Here is a 19549-nt window from a genome sequence, read left to right as displayed (position 1 = left end):
AAATAACAGCATTGCTATCAAATGTTGACAACAACTAATAGGATTCAAACTTTAAAAAGATACGAATGTGGCTCTGACTTTCAAGTGCAGGATGGTGTGCTTCCATGACAGAAATAATAAAGTAGCATAAAGATGAATAGATACATGCACATCGATAAATAATAAATGAACCAATTCTTGGATCGTGACTGCCTGAAGAGTGCGTGCACCTGCAATTGTTATACTTGCATATTCAGAATTTGACAGTAAACCTCTTTTCTTCTTTTAATTAACGCATGCACTCTTGCATATGAGGTTGACTTCCTGAAAGTTGTCCATTCATTTCGCCTCGTCTAAGGATTTATGTCTTTTACGAACCTTCATGTTGCGGTGCAATCGGGCTACTGAACTGGAAATCTAAAAAGTCTACAAACAAGGGCAGCCATCTTGAAGGCTTTATGTCCCCCGCTTATAGGTCAAGTGTAGATCTCAGGGGACTGTGTGGCTCTCCAACCCCTCCCCGGCCCTCATGTCACCACACAAAGGTGGGCTTCACGTACTGCACTCTGTCTCTTCAGCTTTTTAATCAATATCATCAGTAAAGTAGAACTGAGGCCTGCCACATTGTGTCCTAACTCCCCCCTTTCCAGTTTGCGATGGGGCCTTTTCTCACTCATTCACCAGGTACTTCAGCGCAGGGCTATTGAGGTTGCTCTGAATGGGACCCACTCCACCCAGAGGGAATATTGTCTGACCGCAGGCTCAAATCTGAGAGACCCCCCCGCACCCCCTCACTTTCTCTCTCCCTCATTCTCTGGCTGCCTGTCTCTGGCTGCAATATCACTTCAAAGAAGAATGAAAAAAAAATGTGGCACATGAGTGCTATTAATATATGTATCACTTCAGTGGCCACAACTGGTCTTCTTTTTAATTGAGAGCCGTTTGCTGTGGCTGGACTCTCTTTCAAAGTCTTCTTCTCTGTATCCCGTTCCATTGGTTGGCCCACTTTACAGTCCCTAAGAAGTTCTGAAAGTCTGCAATCTGGCAGAGTACGATACGACGGCTGCATTTGAAGACTGGATGGTGATTAACCTTAGAGGGATTATTGCACTCATTTGTGTATAGGAACTTTTCTGGTAGAAGTCCTGCATTCTACACATTACACACCGGATTCTTAACACTTTAAACATCTGTAGAACATCTGCTTGACCTGGAACTCACTCTCACCCCCCCCCCCCCCGTCACTGCCGTCATGACTGGCCTGAATATTTCTTTTGATCCCACAGCTTTTCCCCCCTCTCCATTCTTGTGTTGCCATTTCATAATTTATACAGTCACCGGACAAACTCCATTCGCCGACAGAGCGACAGAAAGTGGGGGTAAAAATTTCATTTGGCATAATTGCACGAAGAGAAACTGCAAAACTGGCCTTTTCATCTATTATTGATGTGTGCTTACAAGCCATATATAATGCGGGGGGGGGCGTCTTATGACAAGCATGTATTAAATATCATGCTCTAGGGGGTCGGGGTCTCTGGGTGTATGCTTTTAGTGCCATAGTCTGAGTAGCAGTCTGAACTCTAGACTGTTGAGAGAGATTGACAGAGAGAGTATTAGCGAATGAAATCGGGGGACTTGAGGGAGGCAGTGAGGGTGTGCTTGCTGACAACGGGTTAACAGGAATCTTTATTTTTAACAACATGTCATCACCAGCCGCCCATCTGCTCCTGTGCCGTCAGAGTCCCTTGAGAATGCGTGTGCGCGTGTGTGTGTGTGCGTGTCACAGAAAAGAGAGAGATGCATGCAACCCATCACAGATCACTGATCAGCACCCAAAGGATGATAGAGGGAGGGGTGGAGGGGACAAGGTTAGAGGGGTAGGTGGGACATATATCTCTCTCTTCTTATATCTAAATGAGGTGTGACAGCAGGGGTTAGGACAGTAGGAGTGGAGGTGACTGGTGTGTGTGTGTGTGTGTGTGTGTGTGTGTGTGTGTGTGAGAGAGAGAGAGAGAGAAAGAGAGAGTGTGTGCGTGTGTGTGACAGGATGGTAAAGTAGGATTAGATGGATCAATCTACAACTGCCCTCTATGTTTGAATGGGGGGATGGAAGGAGGAGATGGTGGCCCAGAGTAATGAGAGGGAATCTGTTAGCAGAGAGAGGGTGGCGGGCGGGGGGGGGGGGGGGGGGTGTTAGTGAAGACACAAAGAAAAAAAAACATGAGGAAGAAGAAGAGGAGGAAGAAAAAGGGGGGTTGGGGAGTGGATAGGACTCGCTGGGCCTTCAGGATTGACCGTAACATTTCATTTTCTCTCATTTCTTTTTCTCGGGAACGTGCGACAAAAGAGAGATGTTTGTCGGTGGAGCACAAACCGGCAGCTCACCGTTCCGCAGGTCACTCATCATTAGCACATACAGTTTCACAAGAAGTTCAGTTCAGTAATCTCCTCACTTTCATTCCACCTCCTCCCCCTGTAGAGTCCTGTTTTTTTTCACTGAACACGCCTAACTGCAGCCCTCCACTGCTCCACTCTACTTTATCTAAAGTTTTCGCTGAAAATCTGACGGTATGAAGAAAAAAAATCTTCTTTTTTTTTCTGATGACGCAACCTCTTTTTGCACAGTGAATATCTCTCCTATTCTCCGTCTTCTTTACAGCATCTTCATTCCCGCTGCATCCTTCAAGGATGATGCATTTGAAGGCAAATTGGTCCAGACAAACCAGTCGTACCAAAGAACCTCACCCCAGGCCACGCGCATCCTCCTAGTGATCTTGAAATACAATCATACACAAATTCACAGAACAAACAAGATGCAACAAGAGTTTCTAGGGCAGCATGTTTTACTGACATGTACAAAGAAAATCATGCACCAACTTGGCTGACCTTGACAAAGGTCAAATCTTTGACATCTTCTGCATCATCCTCTAAGAGGCTGTTTACAGAGCCAGCTGTAAAACAAATGTGCAGCATCAAACCCTCCTTTCCCCCCCTGTTTTCGCTCACTCTTTCTCTCTCTCTTTCTCTCGCTTTCTCAGCCAACCCTTCCCCCCTCTCCCTCTCTTCCATTCACAGTCTTTCCCTTATTTTCTGATCCATTTTTTATGCATTACTCCATTACTCTCAACTCCCATTTACAGTGCATTACCTCCTCCCATCGTTCACAAACACACTTTGTACTTCTCTCTCTCCCTTGCTCTCTCTCTCATTCCCTGTCACTCTGCTTGCCTCCTTTCTCTCCTCTAACACATCATGACTTTTTTCCCTCTAATTCTCCTCCTACTCTCCTCCTTGTTCTTCTTTATTATCCCTCCATCTCTTCTACAGTCACGTCAGCCCTTTTGTCCTTTTAATGTCATCAATGTCTCTCTCTGCTATGTGCACCCTTGTTTTTAATTGGCGATTTAAAGCATCCCACCATTTTTGTATTTAACCTTTTGCTTGTTGTTTCTCCTAATTTTACAACAAAACTGTATAAATGTCAGTAAATAAAATGTAATGTAGTAAATGTACTGGCGAGCAGTTTGTACATATTTGTGGAGGCACCGACAACAGATTCTCAGATTTGATGATTTGATTAATCACAAGAATACAGTGGTCTATAACAGGTGAGTGAGGAGATGCCATCTTTTGAATAAGCATGAAGATGATGATGATGATGATGATGATGATGATGTTGTTCTCTGCAGTGCAAATAAGATGCAGGGTTTGTCAGAGGTTGTTCTTTTTGATTGTAGGACACACCTTCTTGGATCCCATTCGCATTGCTGTGGATGAGACCAAATAATCTGAATTTGAAATAATCTGGAAAAGATGTGACATTCAAACTGTTTTTAAACCACTTCAAAGGATAATAAAGTCCTAATTCTTTATTATTGCATTCTTTCCTGGTCATGTGACAGTCTTGTGGGGGATTGTATATTATGCTCTTCCCAAATAATATGTGTAGTTTTAAGAATTTTCAGACTTAAACTACTTCAAGAGAAGAAATACGCGACCGAATCATGCACCCTTTTCACATTTTCCCCCGACTCTGGTAAACCTGCTAAAAAAACAAAACAGTTCAAACCTGTTCCCACTGCAAGTAAACAAGCTGCCTTTCTGTTGTTGTTTTAAATTTTGAGTCTGTCACAATCACAAACCTTGTACCAGAAAACAGCGTAAACAAAGAACTTACACTGAAAAGAGATGTAAGCATCAGAATTCCATCTCCTGGACTTTTATTCTCTCTGGTAGAAAACTGTGTTTGTGTTGTTACTGTTTTATATTTGTTGCTGTCAAACTTTAGCTGTTATACCGAGGAACGAGCTTTCGGTCCTCACTATTTCATAAATCTTTGCTGTGGATTTACACACAGAGAGGGCCTACACACAAATTAAAACTACTGATGGCCTCTACCTTTTTGTTTTCTAATGGAAACAAAGCTATTCTGCTAATTATTAAACAAAATTATCATTTTTCTCACGTAAACTGTTACTTGGAACAAAAGCGGCTTTGAAAAATGTTCCTAGGGAAGTCATTAGGGATGATAGTAATGTCATGACATTTTCCTCTTGAAATCCAGTCCACTACCTTTGAGTATGATGTATAAAAAAAGTTCTTTTTGAAAATACTTACACAGCATCTATGTTTGTGATGAGAGAAAAGGGGCTTTGTGTATCTTAATGACCTCTATCCAGCTCTATATGCGACCAGGAGCAATAATTCAACTGACAGAAGGCAACATTGGTTAATTTTTTTAAACTAACACATGAAATTGTAGAACCAGGCCTCAGACCGATCCACCAGGCAGGTTGTCCACTCATGTAGAGTCACTTTCCTGTTCCTGTTGTGGTCACATGACCTGCAAAACACATCACAGCACATGATGAACACATAACAATGGTGCTCAAATGCGATAACTGTAGAAAGCATTTTCTGCATACATTTTAATGTCATACAAACACAATCATATATCACAAATTGATGGATACAATACACACTGGGGCTACACACACACACACACACACACACACACACACACACACACACACACACACACACACACACACACACACATATATGTCTAGAAACATTGTCTTTCAGTTCACCCTGTCATGTTATCTCTGAAGGGTACTCCTTCAATTTGTGTTAATCCATGGGCAGCGGGAGTCACAGTGGGTAATAAACATTATCATTGCTGGGAATGGTTTGACATTGACACAGCCAGCCCTACTCTCACAAAACCTGTCACTGCAGACTGGCAGAGGAAAAGAAGAGGGTGGGTGGGTGGCTGGGGGGGATTGTGAGCGTGGGAGGTGGGATGGTAGTGCAAAGGGGAAACGATGGCAAGATGAAAGAATGATAGTGAACATGAAAGGAAGACAGATGAGATAGGTTTGCAGAAAAAGAGGAAAGACGGATGATGGGGGGGCCATAAAATTCGACAGGAAGAAGACACAGGAAGCAGGGGTTGGCATGGAGGAAGAATGGATGGATGGATGGATGGGTGGATGAATGGCGTGCAGAGAGAACAGCATGGTGGGAGGTGCAACTGGTCGCAGAGCGGGGGTGAAATGCATCACGGTGTGACATTTTTAACCCTTGGTGTCTCAGTAATTAGCAAAAAGAAAGGAACATATTGCAGGAGACAGAAGGTTAACATAGTGAACCAACACTGTTCTTTGCTTACACTGAGCCACCTTATGTTCGGTTATGAATCTATGTTTTGAATCTAGTATGTAGAATGTCAGACTCTAGTATGTTTAACTCCTTAAAAATCGAATGCAAATAGGAATTAATTATGAGATTATTTGCTTGTGCTGGATAAATCTGATGCTTCCCTGTGGCGTCAAGTTGACGGTTGCATGGGACTCACTGGAAAAACTGTGCAGCGCAGTGTTCCAAAGGCATCTGTTTGTATCCTAGCTTCCTCAGGTCTCTACGGCTCAAGTTGCCATCTTTGTTCTTGTCCAGTAGGGTAAACCTTTGCTAAGAAGAGAGAGAGGGAGAGAGAGAGAGAGAGAGAGAGAGAGAGAGAGAGAGAGAGAGAGAAATAATGACAGATGAGCAGTAGTGTAACATTAATTCAAAAAGGAATAAAACACAGCTTTATTCCAAAATGTTAGATTTTTAGATTTTTTTTTCTTATCAAAAATAAGAAAAGCAAGTTTTCATTAATCCATTTGAGGTGATGAGGTTAAGGTGGCTGATGGGAGGATCTTAAGTTACTCCTTCATTTACCCTCTTATTGAATAATTTAGTGATTATTGACCAAATCCTATTGTTCCAGAGAGTTGATGTCACGTACCGTGGATGACCAACACAAGAACCTGCCACTTACAGTAGATTGTTAACATTGATTTCTGGCTACGGCCCGGGAGGCACACTTTGTAAACCAACACAATGGCGGTGTCTGGTGTCAAAAACAACTTTATGTTCAGTGTTAAGTTACACCGGGAGGGAAAGTGATCCCTTGGTATGTTTTTCTTCCGGCTTCCTTTTGTTATGGATATTGATTTCATTTGCAACATCATTAGCTGAGGTCATCTTAGATCATAAATTACTTTCTAATCATTCTGCCTTTTAATACTGATGTTTAGAGTCCGTGAGGAGTATCCGGACAGATCTGAGTGCTGATTTGCTTGTTCAGGAGAGTTCCAGGTACCTGAGCCAGTTGTGTCCTCTGGGCGTGGCTGAGGCAGCTCTGGGGTGGGGCCACAGGTGAGCGGGACTCTTCAATACGACTCAGGAGCAGAAACCAATCCAGAAGACGGTACGGAAACTGGCCTAACTCCTCCCAAGTGCATTTAGCCTTGGGGACTGATAAAATGGAATCATGCAGAAGGCTGTAGAGTACTGCAGAAAGTGTGTGATGCTGCTTGTGTTTACCCAGACAGGGTCCTGTGTGAGCCAGTCCAGTGCGGCGTCTCTTTCTGCAGGCTTCTTTATGCAGCAAACATTCATTCCCATAGGTCTTTCCTAGAACGCTGCACACTGGCGCCCTCTGCCTGATCACATGAGGCAGTGGACCAGAGGACGTGAAGCTGGGTTCAGTCATTAAACCTTGTATATTTCTGATTATATTTTATCATCTTGACCAGCCGAGGTGTTCACCTTGGGCAGGAACGAGGACAAACACATTTTGGGATGAGGACTCTGTTTTCCTGAACAACCTGGCACCAAGATCCCACTGGACTGTGACACTTCAGGAGCTCACACAACTTTTCTGAGGAATGAAAAAACACTGTTAGTGGGAATGTGGGGCCAATACTTCAAACTTTGTAACTCATTTACTCTATAAGAGACACTCAGTACAACTGGCGTGAAGTCAGCAAATGTCTTTCATCACCAGATTTGACAAGTTTCACCTGGATCCACTCTGCCAATATATGGTTTCAGGGTCTCCTCAGCTTGTCTTTGTCTGCGCTGGGCTCTGCCTCCCTGATCCAAAACACACACACACACACGCACACACACACACACACACACACACACACACACACACACACACACACATATATATGCAGAATCACACAACCACAGACTCACACAGTATACATGTGCATTCTCCATTTCATTCTAGAGACAAAAACACTGTACATCCATCTCACTATACCAGTAAGAAATCTGTCATTGTGTGTCTGTATGATTGTCTCCGACTCAATTATTTTATCTTTTCACCCTATGGACATCAAACTCTGTGCGTGTAGCTGTTCCTTCCAGGAAGTTCAGTGCAGAGTTTGAAGTTTAAGACAGAATCCCTGAGATCAATCTGAAGTAACCGCGTCTGTGCCTGCTGCCTGAAACTTGGAACGGCAACCAGCTCTTATCACAACTATTGCTGCGCCAGAGGTGAAAAGGTTCGTTGTGAACCTTTCATTTATCAATATCGCATCCATTACCCTTCATACACTATGCACCATTTCTAATCTTATATTTCAGGAAACTTTGTAGTCGGTGCCAGATCCACATCTGCCCTGAAAGTCCTCCCAGATCAGATGAGAAACAGGTGCAACACTGATCCAGTAATACTAAAGGCACCAACGCAAAGAAGTCCTCACCACTGCAACGGCACACATGTGAGGTGTGCAATTATCAAAAACTAACATTATACCCTCCATTAGCTTGAAATACTAGTTATGTAAAAAGATTATGTCATGTTCAACTCACCAAGCCAGCGTGAAGATTCAAGAGCAGACACAAGATAAAGGTCAAGGCCACGTGCATGTTGGCTCCAAGAGGCAATAATCAGTTTCCCAGTCCTGCAAAAGAGAAGCTGCACCACTTTCACACTGACTCTTTCTGTCTGAGACATAAATGAGTGAAACCAAATCCAATTCTTATTTGCACATTTCCATTTTCCCTCTATTTTACGATTTGAAATACAATTGAGGTAAAATCGTAAAAACAGAGTGCAGTCTTGGGCTATCAATTTACTCAGACCCCCGCCCCCCCTCTTTTATCCTCATTCTTCTTTCTGCTGTGGTGTAATTTTCTGACGATTACTCTATTTCCAGTAATTCTGATAATGCAGCAGGTAACAAGGCAGCTCACTGACTCTCAAGAAAGGTTTCCATCACAGAGGAATTGAATTACAAGGAGAGGACATTAAGCTTTCAGTGGAAGGAAATTATTACAGTCTGCAATGTCTTTCAATTTTTGTTGAAAGAAAATCCTACCAGGGCTTTCAGTTGGTCACTCCTCTTAGTTCCAGAGAGCTTTTTCTCTCCTATAAGAGCGTTTTCTTTTCAGCAGTCTTTCCTTTCTTCTTTCACTTGTTCCATCTATTCCTTTTGTTGCTGTATCAAACCCCTCCTCTGTGTCCTAGCTTTGACTTTCTTCTTTTTGCTTTAGTTCCCTGTTGCAGCACAGTCGGGCTTTGGATATTGTGCAGGTGAAGGTTTTGGAGATAGGCTGTGAAGAAAGGTACAGATGAGAGGTATTTACAGAGATGGAGAGTGAAAAGAGATTTTTTTGTGGGGGGGGCGGGTTGGGGGTGGTGGTGGGGTTTGGGTGGTTTTCATTGAAGTTGGCACTGGTTCACAGACAGATTCACAAGCAGGAGGGAAGACTTGGTCACACTTTTTCAAGCTCCAGTGGCTATAATCTCTGTGCCACTCGATCTCACAGTAAAGACTCACACATAAAAAAAAAAAACATACAAGGAGGTAAAAGAGAATGAGTTTGTTAAGAAGAGAAAAGAAATCTTCAAATATGGGGAGGCCTTGAGCTACAGTTAAAAATGGGAAAAGACTGTCCCCTTGTGGTTATTATGGTTAATAACAGACATCTCTTTTCAACAAGTCATCTTATTTTTTTCCTCTCCTTGAAGGAAAGTCATACATTCACTGCATGGTGCTATTTCAAAAACCACCAATTATCTTTGTATGCAAAATATTATTTCTATTTTTCATTCTTACAGTATTTGAAGCAACTTGGAACAAGAAATTCCTTTAGGATTTATAAAGTTCTATCTTACTTGATCTTATCCACACTTCAACCTGTTTCTAATGATTGGAAATGGTATCATAGTAACTTTTGCTGTCCATATTAAATTAATAAAACGTTGAATTGCATGACATTGAGTTTGAAACTGTGAAGATCTAAATCTTTTTTGTGTGTGTAAGACCTGTGGCCTGATTTGGCTACTAAAATATAACTTCTAGACATTTAAAAAAAAATAAAGATGTTTTAAATATGGCATTCTAAAGCATATAAAATGTGTTTATCTGCTACTTTGCTTCAGTGGTTTTTGAGACTCAACCCTATTAGTAGCCCATTGTTTTGTTTTGTTTTGACTTTTTTGAATTAGCTGTTTAATTAATCATTTTTTGATGCTTTATCGATAAAAACCCTTAAAATAAATGTCTTGGAAGTCACTGAAAGAGTTGCCAATCACTTTTTGCTGTTAAAATTAAATTGCCAAAGCGATTTTATACAATCTGGCAACCCAAATGTTTAGTTTTACAATAGCTTTCATGGTAACTGACCTAAAAAGCATCAACGCAGTTTTCACTCCGGAAGCCTTTTTTTTTTTTTTTACACACACAACTTCAAGAGAAGTATTTTAAAGTTGTACTAAAATTACCACCACAGCCGAAAAAGTAAAGAAACTAAACTATTATGACACGACATTATATGTGTTAGCGTGTTGTTGTTCCTGATACTATGACGTCACACCATCAGCTAGCGGGATAGCTTCAAGGAACGAATACACAATTGCGGCGGGGAGGGGGGGGGGGATTTAATTAATTAAGAGTAGTAAACAAAGAACGAGTATTCAGGACATTTTATTAACAGAATGTGGACAAACAAGATGAGAACGAGGTTGGGATGTCAATCCCTGGTAAACCAGGTGACATGCCAACGCTCCGCCCCGCTGGAAGAAGCGAGAGGGGACGTCGGAATGATGAAGTGCTGAGGGAAGTCTAACTGACTCCTTGCTTTCGCTGGCTCGCTCGTCCATTTGTAAGATTAGACAGTTGTAAAGGATTTCACGTCATTTACGTGCCCGGTGTTGTGTTTACGCTTTACGGACCGTCTTATTCAGTCACTAAATCTCGGTATCATCGGCGTTGACTGTGAGTAACGGCTCAGCAGCAGCAGCTGTGGGATGTTACGGACGTTTTATTCAATGGGAGCTCCGGTAATTCCCAACCTTTTTTTGTGTGTTTATTTCCACTTAAGCTTACCTTTACTGTACACGACTACGTGTAATTGATTTGGTTGGTAGAGATTGCAGACTTGTGTTGGACTCAAAGCTCTTTATTCAACTTGTTTGTGGAAATTGGCTACGGGCTAAGCTAGCCTTCAATCTTGACTTCCACGGACTGTTTTTAACGGAAAGTGAAAGCTAGCCTCCGCTCGGTGGTCCACTTTACAGCATGTTTTTACTTGAAATGAACAAGTGGAGCGTTTGCTGACCCCCCCCCCCCCCCCCACACACACACACACACACACTTGATGCTGTCAAGCTGCTTTTACCTCATTCAGGTAAGTGGAACCATTCTGCAGTATTAATCCTGTTGTGATTTTTAATTATATCCCGTGTAATGCAAAGAAAAGAGGTGTTGATGATGTCAGTGGTCTTCCTCTTTGCTGCTTACTGAGACAGAAGAGGCCATGTTTTCCGAACGTCACAACATTACCCTCACAGTCATAACATGCCCTGGAAGGAGTCAGTGTACCATGAAGAGGGATGAACAGGCCTTTATGTAATATATATATATATATATATATATATATATATATATATATATATATATATATATATATATATATGTGTGTATATGTATGTGTGTGTGTGTGTGTGTGTGTTCCTTCTTCTATAACATTAGCACAGTCTGATAATGTAGGTAAATTGAAGGGTTATTGCTGCTTGACTGATACTTTCTGTATGGCTGATAAATGTTCTTGTTTTAGAACCATGTTCCTCACACACGCACACACACACACACACACACACACAGAGGATCAAAGTGTAACTATAGATGACTCACACTCCTTCATGATGCACTCATGTCATAAAGTTAGATTCAGCAGTTCAAATTTAACCAGGCTGTCTATACCATACAGCGCAGCATCACATTTTCATATTTTTATAGCACGACTGAAGTTGCTGTCAGTCAAATTTTCTAGACTGTATGTGTGTGTGTTGGTTTGTGTCTACCATTTTTGGCATGTGATCTGTTACAGCCCAGACGGTGCAAAGAGCAATGGCATCAACCCGCCAGCACATAAGGCATGACTAATTGCTCCAGGAGTGAGATGGTGACTCACACACATAGACAAATCTATGTGTGTGTTCCTCACACACCTGTTGGCTTGAGTCCTGGAGCGCCACCTCGGCTGAGAGTGTTTTTGCTATCTGATTCCCTCCTGAACAACTGCTGAATAGCTCCAACTGCTAAGGACCCCCCAAATTGTGGGTCAATATATTAGTGTTTGCATTCTGCATTCATAAGTGTGTGTTTGCGTTTCGCATGCGCAACCATCAGCTTCAGTATTCTTGGGAATCTAATTTTGCATGCTGATAAATATTACCCTGTCATGATCATTTTATTTTTCTGGGGATGTGGTGTATTCTTTGCAGTTGTGTCTTGTGGGGGGGCGACCTTGAAGCAGACCAATGAGATGTCACGATGTTACAATGTTATGTAGTGTCTAAAGCCAACCGCACAGAGGAATGTTGAGTCATTCCTCTGACAAAGGCATAAATCATAACAGAGGGTCACTGGAGATGGTGAGTGTGAAGTAGCTCTGCAGATTTGAGCCGTCCAGAATCAACCTTTCCACTCTGAAGTGTTGTGTTGCCTCTTTCTTTTTATCTCTTGTGTTATTTCTGTCTGGGTAGTTTGAATTACGCACACCAATATTGGTAATTATTTTTAATGTATGTTGATGAATGTAACGATAAGAGAATTTACTAGAAATTGATAATCAATATAACCCCTAATTTGGCCTATAGCCTTTCTGAGTGTAGTTAAAAATAAGTCAGTGTGGAGTCGCCTACATGTCCAAGAGTTGACGTCAGTTGGGATGATGAAATGGTTTTGGTTACAGGTTTGAGCACATGCGAGTGTTTGCATGTGCTGTGTGTAGCGGTGGAGTCGTCTGAGCCTCGCGGCCTGCTTTGACTTTGACTTTCCTCTGATCCTCCTTGGCCTCTTCTCTCTCTCTGTATGTGGCCTATCATTAGAGCTATTCTTAGCCACGCTTATCAGTTCTGTCATTCCCCTGGTAAGACCACAGATGTTTAAGGGCTTGGACTCGCCTTACTGTGTATAGAGAGAAGTCATTAAACTCAAGTGTCAGACATTTAAAGCCTCCCTCCCTCAAATGTAAGAGATATAAAATGAAAAACATGGTGGCCAAAGCGCCCATCTAGTTTATAGAAGATTAAAGCCTTCCTCTTGGGGGTCTTTGAATGTGTAACCTGTGTGTGACATCATCTTGCTGTGAGCCCTTCAAATGAAAACTCCTGCATTGTGTGTGTGTTTAAAACCCTTTAATTAGAAATTAATGAGTGTTTTATCAAACACGTATTACCATTGTTTGCGCCCTATACTGCATATCGTAGGGGTGGGAATTGCCTCATAACTCATGATACGATACTATCAAAATAGAACAACAGTAGTCACGATACAACGACCTAGCGATAATCGATATGTTGTAAAACAATTCATCAGCAATGCATTGTGTTATGTCTGTAGCTGAAGAAGAATTACCCCCCCCCAAAAAAACGGGAATTTTGTATTTTTATACTGCATTATAGCACCTTTTCAATAAAAGACAATTGACAAGTGTGTGCAGTCTTGTTGTAGAACCTCTTGAACACTGACACACATGTACCATAGGCAAGTTGTCAATATGGCGATGATCAATTGATTTGTAACACCAGCTGCTGTCATAACGATGCCTATATTTGATGGCAACAGATTGATCTTACAACAGTGATACGTTGTAGTATCGAAATTTTTCCCACCCCTAACATCTGGTGTCACAGTTGCATGCTGTATATACAGTATATTCAGGGCAGTAACATGCCTTACCAATATATACACTGCTGGTCAAAAGTTTGGACACACCTTCTCATTTGAATGCCAAGAGTATGCAAAGCAATAATCAAAGCAAAGGGTGGCTTTTTTGAGGAATTTAAAATGTAAAACATATTTAGAGTTATTTAACAATTTTTTTTGTTCACCACATAATTCCATATGTGTTAATTCATAGTTTTGATGCCCTCAGTGAGAATCTACAATGTAAACAGTCATGAATATAAAGAAAAACCATTAAATGAGAAGGTGTGTGCTAACTTTTGATTGGTAGCGTACATCACCAGTGGAGGCTGTCAACGGTGCTACAGTTTAGTTGAGCAACATACAGTACATACTTTACTGGGCTTTACCCAGTTCACTTGCGTCTTTTATCACCATCAGGTAGTGCAACTGTGGCACTGGGACTCTCCTTTAAAGTCAAGCGATAATATTTAGTCTCTTTGTCACAGGGATCAGACACAAGCTTATTGCAGTCATCGTTTTCTCTCGTGCTCCCTCAAAGCTGTCAGAGGGTTTCAAGAACGGTTGTATGGAATTCCCTTGATAGATAGGATGGCTTTCTAGACTCTTCAAATGTTTCACTGCAGATAAATATTATATTGCTTTCACTTGAAGTGGTTCATTCACTTTAACGTGTCCCTTTCCACTTTCCAACTGGCTTCCCGGGTATTTTTTTCCTGCATGAGACATTGCGCAGTGCTGAGGTATAAAAAATATTCAGTTTAGTGGAAACTGTTAAAGTGTGAGCCTTTTATAGGTAATGGATAAGAGATACGATAAAGATCAATGTATTAGTGTGGTTGTTTCTGTCTACCATCGCAGAGCTAGTCCAGTTTTCTATCATGAACAAAGAATGGTTGGGGTGTTAAGAGACATTGTGACAGTTGGGAGTCGTTACACAAATGCTGTCCCAACTGTCACTCACATGAGGTCATCAGATAAGAAGTTGATATTCAAATGGTGTGTTTGCAGGGTAGGCTTATTTGCAGCATCACGGGGAAATGTTGATGTGTTTGCACCTTTGTGTGTTGGATATATATACTGTATATAGCTCCTCATCCCAGATGCTTAGCATTGTTTCTCCAGTTGACCTAATAGCTCTAAATGCTGTTAAAATTGAGCACAACAGCAAAGCATTCGACAGATGTTGGCCACCACCAACCGTGACCTGTTTTCATGTGAGGTTGCCTTGTTGTCTGGCCTCACATGAAACTTGTTCTTGTTGTCGCTTTACCAAACTTTGCCGCCTGGGGGAACGGTAGACACAGTGGAGAGCAGCAGCAAAGACAGATAGCTTGATAGAGTGAGTGTAGCGGAAGGTGGTGACAGGAAAAGAGGGAAGTTTGGGCTGGGAGGAAGTGGTCCTAATAGCAAGGTATTTTCCACTCCCAGAGAATGATCTATTATCAGCTGCCCATTTCAACTGCGCCTCATATTTGGAGCCTCAGCCCAAGATCTCCACTCTTATCTCCATATGTCTCACCTGTCTGGATAAGCCTGTGTTTGTATATATAGCAATAAAGATAATGTCACAGTTAGCAGCACAGGAGGTAGATAAGCTTGCTATGTGTCAAATGAACTCATATTTCAGGGTGAACAGACACCTTTAAAACAGTAAGCTTGGGGGGAAGGCAGGCAGGGTTTGAAGTGGTCATGATCTCGTATGAAAATATTGCATGTTGTGGGGACAAAAATGTACTAAAATCCCAAGATCTCTGATTAAATAATTCAAGTTGTTACATAATTGAATGCAAAACTAACACTAGATGTGCCAGTGATGAGCAAATTTATTTTTAAGGTGTTTTAAATGTTTCAAATCCTTTGAAACATCAGTAGCACAGCACAAATGCATTTCACATGTAATTAATGCTAAACTGTAGCCACACGCTGCGTGACCAACTGCACAATCACTCTGCTTCTTTATCAAATTATGAAAATATAACCAATAATTGGACTTTTTTATCTCACAAAATAAAAAAATGGCATTATACATTATTAACAATCATTATTGTAATTATTGCACCTATTATATCTTATTTATTTATTACACACACACACACACACACACACAATCAGGCTTGGACTCATTTCATACCTCAGACAGGTCACAGCAGGATGAGTCAGTGCAGATGATGAAGGCTTTTTGAGGATGATGGCCTGATTAGACTCCATGCTGTGGTTTATTACTGCGCCAACACTGCTCTCTTGAACAGGAGATGGTTAAACCAGTGTGCTGTCAACCATGTCACGATGGGGAAATTGAATTCACACACAATCTCTCGCAAGAACCACAACAAATCGCTCCTTATTATTGCGAGGCAGGATCAGATTTCCTATATTATCCTTTCTGCTTTTCTCATGACACTACAGGGGAGCAGCTACTTGTAGATACAGTATCCAGTGTCTGAAAAATCCTTAGATTTTAAAGTGTTGGTTCCTCAATCGCATCTCAACAAAAAATCCAGTCAAACTTTTGCAAGGATACTCATATGACCTCCTCCTCAAAAATAGAACAGGCACCTCAGTGGTCATGAATTTTTGATACGACAAAATTTTTTGCCCCGACTATGGAGAGCATTGTTGCTCCCAAATCCCAACCATGGTGCATGCCTGCCTTCCAAAATCATTACATGTCGCTGTTAAAAAATAATGATGTTTTGAGATGTGCCAATGCTGTGGCTAAGGAGTGGTTAAGATTAGGTAAAATAATCACTTTTGGAGTGAAAGATTGTGGTTTGGGTTCAAATGAGCACCAAGGTTTGAGCATGTGTGCCTCACCGCTGTGGCTCTCTCAGATCAAGTAGTGGCAAGCGTCAATATTCTGTACCCTGAAGTACTATCTCAATTTTTCTCAAATTAAAAAGTTGTTCTTTTTTTCCCCCCTGGGTAACACTGGTATCTGTTAGTCATTGATGTCTGCCAGTGATATTTGATCAGACTGTTCTGGCTACTTATTGGTTTTGGACATATTAGTCTTCGTGATTTCCTTTTCCTCTTTTCTCCTCTCTTCTCCTCTCCTTTCCTCTCCTGGGTGGGGCTCCAAAAAGATGCACTATCAAATATTAAATGCTTTCATGGTTGCAAACACGCACGCACGCTCTTACTCACATACATTTCCTGGACACCTACTCCCAACTATTATCCATAATCACTACTTACATAACATCTTCATCTTGAAATGTGATATTTTTACATTATGGGGACTTTCTATTAGTCACCTGGGGGCGGGGGGGGGGGGTAGTCCCCACAATGTGACTATGTAAAAAATGTATGTCCCCACAATGTGAGGAATCACTCTCTCTCTCTCACTCACACACACACACACACACACACACACACACACACACACAAGCAGACAGGCGGGCAGCAGATAGATCAAGTGTCTTCCGGTTTCTTCTCTTTACGCTCTGATGTGTGCTTCTCTCGGTACGATGAAAAGGAAGGAAGGAAACAAGCTACAGATTGACTTGGCAGGCTTTAGGTCTTACTATGATTGACATTAATAGGACAGGTCATAATAACTTCCCTGAATAAGGTAATATTTTTACATTTGATCGTGTTTTTACCATATGTCGTACATTATAAGCTTTCAAAGACGGAATTATTCCAGGTGATGCTGTGTTTGGGCATGCAATGGTCTGTTTATATGATGTTTACATTCATTTTTGTTCGTGTAGTTGTTGGCCACACCTTAAATTTTACTTGTGTCTTTCTTCTCTTGATCTGTGTCATTTTATCTATCACAGTTACCAAACCTTCTATGCTGTGTCATTGGATTAGTATCACTTTAGCTTCATTGCAGCTCAGGCCAGTATTGCTTTCACTCAATACACATTAGCCTAGCGTCAGTGTTGCTTTCATCCCTGTCTCATTCTATTAGCCTGCTCTAATGGCACTGTGGTAATCTCTTCAGGGAGAGCGCTATGACCCAATACTGGCCTTCCCAGATGACCGACCTAGTTATTACTCCACTGACACGTTGGGTCGGTCAATACATGTAAATGAAGCTGAACTTTGATTTAGATTCTGATTCAGAAAGGAGACTATCATGTTGGCTTCATGCAGGTGTCATTTTATGCTTATATCTGGATACTTGTCTGTACTGTATTTTGGGGAGTGGGGAGTGGGGGGTCATCATCATGCCATTGTGTCCTAGAGCAGCGCCAGCTGGATGAAGTACTGGACTCTTGAGGCTGGTGATTCATGTCATTGATTAGTTCTGCTCTTTGAAACAAAGATTTACTGAGATGCACAGGAAGATGTGAAACAGGGAGGAGTTGTTGCTTAGGTTCTCTCAGTCTCTCCCCTTTCTGCATCTTCTCTACTGCAGTTCTCATGATTGTGAAATGCACCTGAAGTTCAAGAGGGCTTGAATTATTCAGAACTACGTACTCCATAAACCTTGACGTTGCTGTTGTTATTTGAAATCTATTCTGAAAGTGAACTATTTGGAGTATAAGCTGCCAATTACCTCATGCTGACAAGGACATGTAAAGCTAAAAAAAAATTGTCAGGGATTCTGATCTGAGTGTATCAAGACCAATTATGCTATAATACATCTGTTGATTTAAATGTTTTTTGTTGTTGTTATGTTTTGTTTTGTTTGTTTTTTTTACCTTTGACTAGGAAGTTATATCTTTGTGTCTCCTGGCTAGTCAGTAAGGATTTGACCAAAGCTGTTGATCTGATTGACGCTGAAATCGTTGGAGGGGTGGAACATGATGGGCCATGGAAGAAGCTATTAGGTTTGGAGCAGATCTGGATCAAGGGGCAAGGAAGCATTAAATGGACCAGTAAACTGTTGTTGATAAGTGTGTTGTCATGTTGGTGGGCCAGAAGCAGTTTATGATTCTCAGAGATAAGCTAATAACTCCCATCAGAGCCTGCAGGCCTGAGCAATCTCATATAGCACCTTCAGTGTGAATAAGCTCACACTAAAGTAACTTAGATGCTTTTGTGCTTAACACATGTTACTATTAGCTTACTTTGGTTCAGTTAGTTAACTTAGTTAATTTAAAGCATGATTCAAAGAGAAAAAAAATATCTGAAAAGTTATAATTCTCTTTGTAATGTATATTATAGTTATTGTGCTGCTCTTTCCTATGTAAAAAAGTCTACATTATTGTCATTTACAGTAACACATGGTGGACTTTTTATAGTTATCTTTTGATAAAAATACAACATTTTATGCCCTCAAGTGTGTATTGACAGGTACACATCCTCAAAGGTACTTTTGTTACTTCAAAAGTACAATACTATTTTTCAAGAGGCTTCAACTGCACATCTTGATAAGTGAAATGAAAATGATTAATTACATAGTTAATAATTCTGTTACCCCAAATCTTCATGAATCATGATATGATCTTATAAAAGGTTTTTTTGGGGTATTGTTTTCTCTCTAAAATACTTTTTTTTGTTTATGAGGCCATGGTAGATAAAAACAAACATACTTGGAGATGTTTCCTTCCTGGATGCCTTTTGTTTTTTTATGACTCTATAGGGATTCAATATTTTTAATAAAGTCAAATAGAATCCTCCCATCATCAGCCTTTCCATATCAAATAGAGGAAAGACAAACAAAGATAAATGAATAAAACCTACATGCTTCTCTGTTTAAGAGTTGGAGCTGAGGCTTTGTAATGTTAGGAAGCTATGAGCACTGGGAGATGGGGACAGACTGGCTTTAGGGATAAACAGCAGGATAGAGGATTTACTGTGTGTAGTAGAGCACCTCCATTCATGCGTAACCCCACTGACCCAATAGATCATAGCCCCGGGGCTGTAATGTCCTGTCGGCATCCATCCATCCTGTTACTCCTGAAGAATGTGTCTCAGTAATGCATGTGCAGCTCAAAAGTGAAAGCTTTGCCAGAAGAATAATGATCAAGCAGATCTGACTGTTCAGCTTTCTTGCATCTGTGCTCGACTGTCCTCTGAGTCAGAAATGAAGTCAGGCTGACGAGGCTCCCTGGGCAGACAGAAAGGACCCCTTCCCTGTGTAAAAGAAAGTAAGAAAAGATACTTTCCTGCTT

General features: G+C 41.2%; 2 protein-coding genes across 7 annotated transcripts in view; one reads left to right on the top strand and one right to left on the bottom strand.

Annotated features, from left to right (window-relative positions):
* Nucleotides 1-3054: 3054 nt before the first annotated feature.
* On the bottom strand, nt 3055-10779 carry sparcl2 (SPARC-like 2). Its single transcript, XM_086179859.1, has 10 exons — nt 10653-10779; nt 8640-8874; nt 8131-8222; nt 7329-7401; nt 7075-7186; nt 6850-6968; nt 6626-6780; nt 5837-5949; nt 4728-4822; nt 3055-3746 (listed from the first exon to the last, which is right to left on the bottom strand). The coding sequence occupies exons 3-10, from the start codon at nt 8185-8187 to the stop codon at nt 3691-3693; spliced, it is 780 nt and encodes a 259-aa protein (XP_086035985.1). The 5' UTR covers nt 8188-8222; nt 8640-8874; nt 10653-10779; the 3' UTR covers nt 3055-3690.
* ccser2a (coiled-coil serine-rich protein 2a) overlaps nt 10193-19549 on the top strand; it is a 47291-nt gene continuing 37934 nt past the window's right edge. For 3 of the 6 annotated variants that reach the window (XM_086179852.1, XM_086179857.1, XM_086179856.1), the window contains exon 1: nt 10193-10953. The gene's annotated coding sequence lies outside the window, so the exon portion shown is untranslated. Of the gene's footprint in view, nt 10954-19459; nt 19526-19549 lie in introns of all 6 variants that reach the window. The other 3 variants (XM_086179855.1, XM_086179854.1, XM_086179853.1) reach the window with 3 other exon arrangements.

Source organism: Aulostomus chinensis, chromosome 16 (genome assembly GCF_037954235.1).
Source record: "Aulostomus chinensis isolate RoL2024-O1b breed Wild chromosome 16, RoL_Achi_v1.0, whole genome shotgun sequence".
Taxonomy (NCBI): Eukaryota; Metazoa; Chordata; class Actinopteri; order Syngnathiformes; family Aulostomidae; genus Aulostomus; species Aulostomus chinensis.
Note: the sequence above shows the minus strand (reverse complement) of the source record. Positions and strands in the feature narration are given on the sequence as shown.

Excerpts from the sequence above, each read along its gene's own strand:
- sparcl2 (XM_086179859.1), bottom strand. The coding sequence starts at position 8,187 with ATGCACGTGGCCTTGACCTTTATCTTGTGTCTGCTCTTGAATCTTCAC. Across the intron at positions 5,950-6,625 it reads AGAGGACACAACTGGCTCAG|CAAAGGTTTACCCTACTGGA; the intron begins GTACCTGGAACT and ends CTCTCTTCTTAG. Across the intron at positions 4,823-5,836 it reads TGCGCTGCACAGTTTTTCCA|GTCATGTGACCACAACAGGA; the intron begins GTGAGTCCCATG and ends TGTGTTTTGCAG.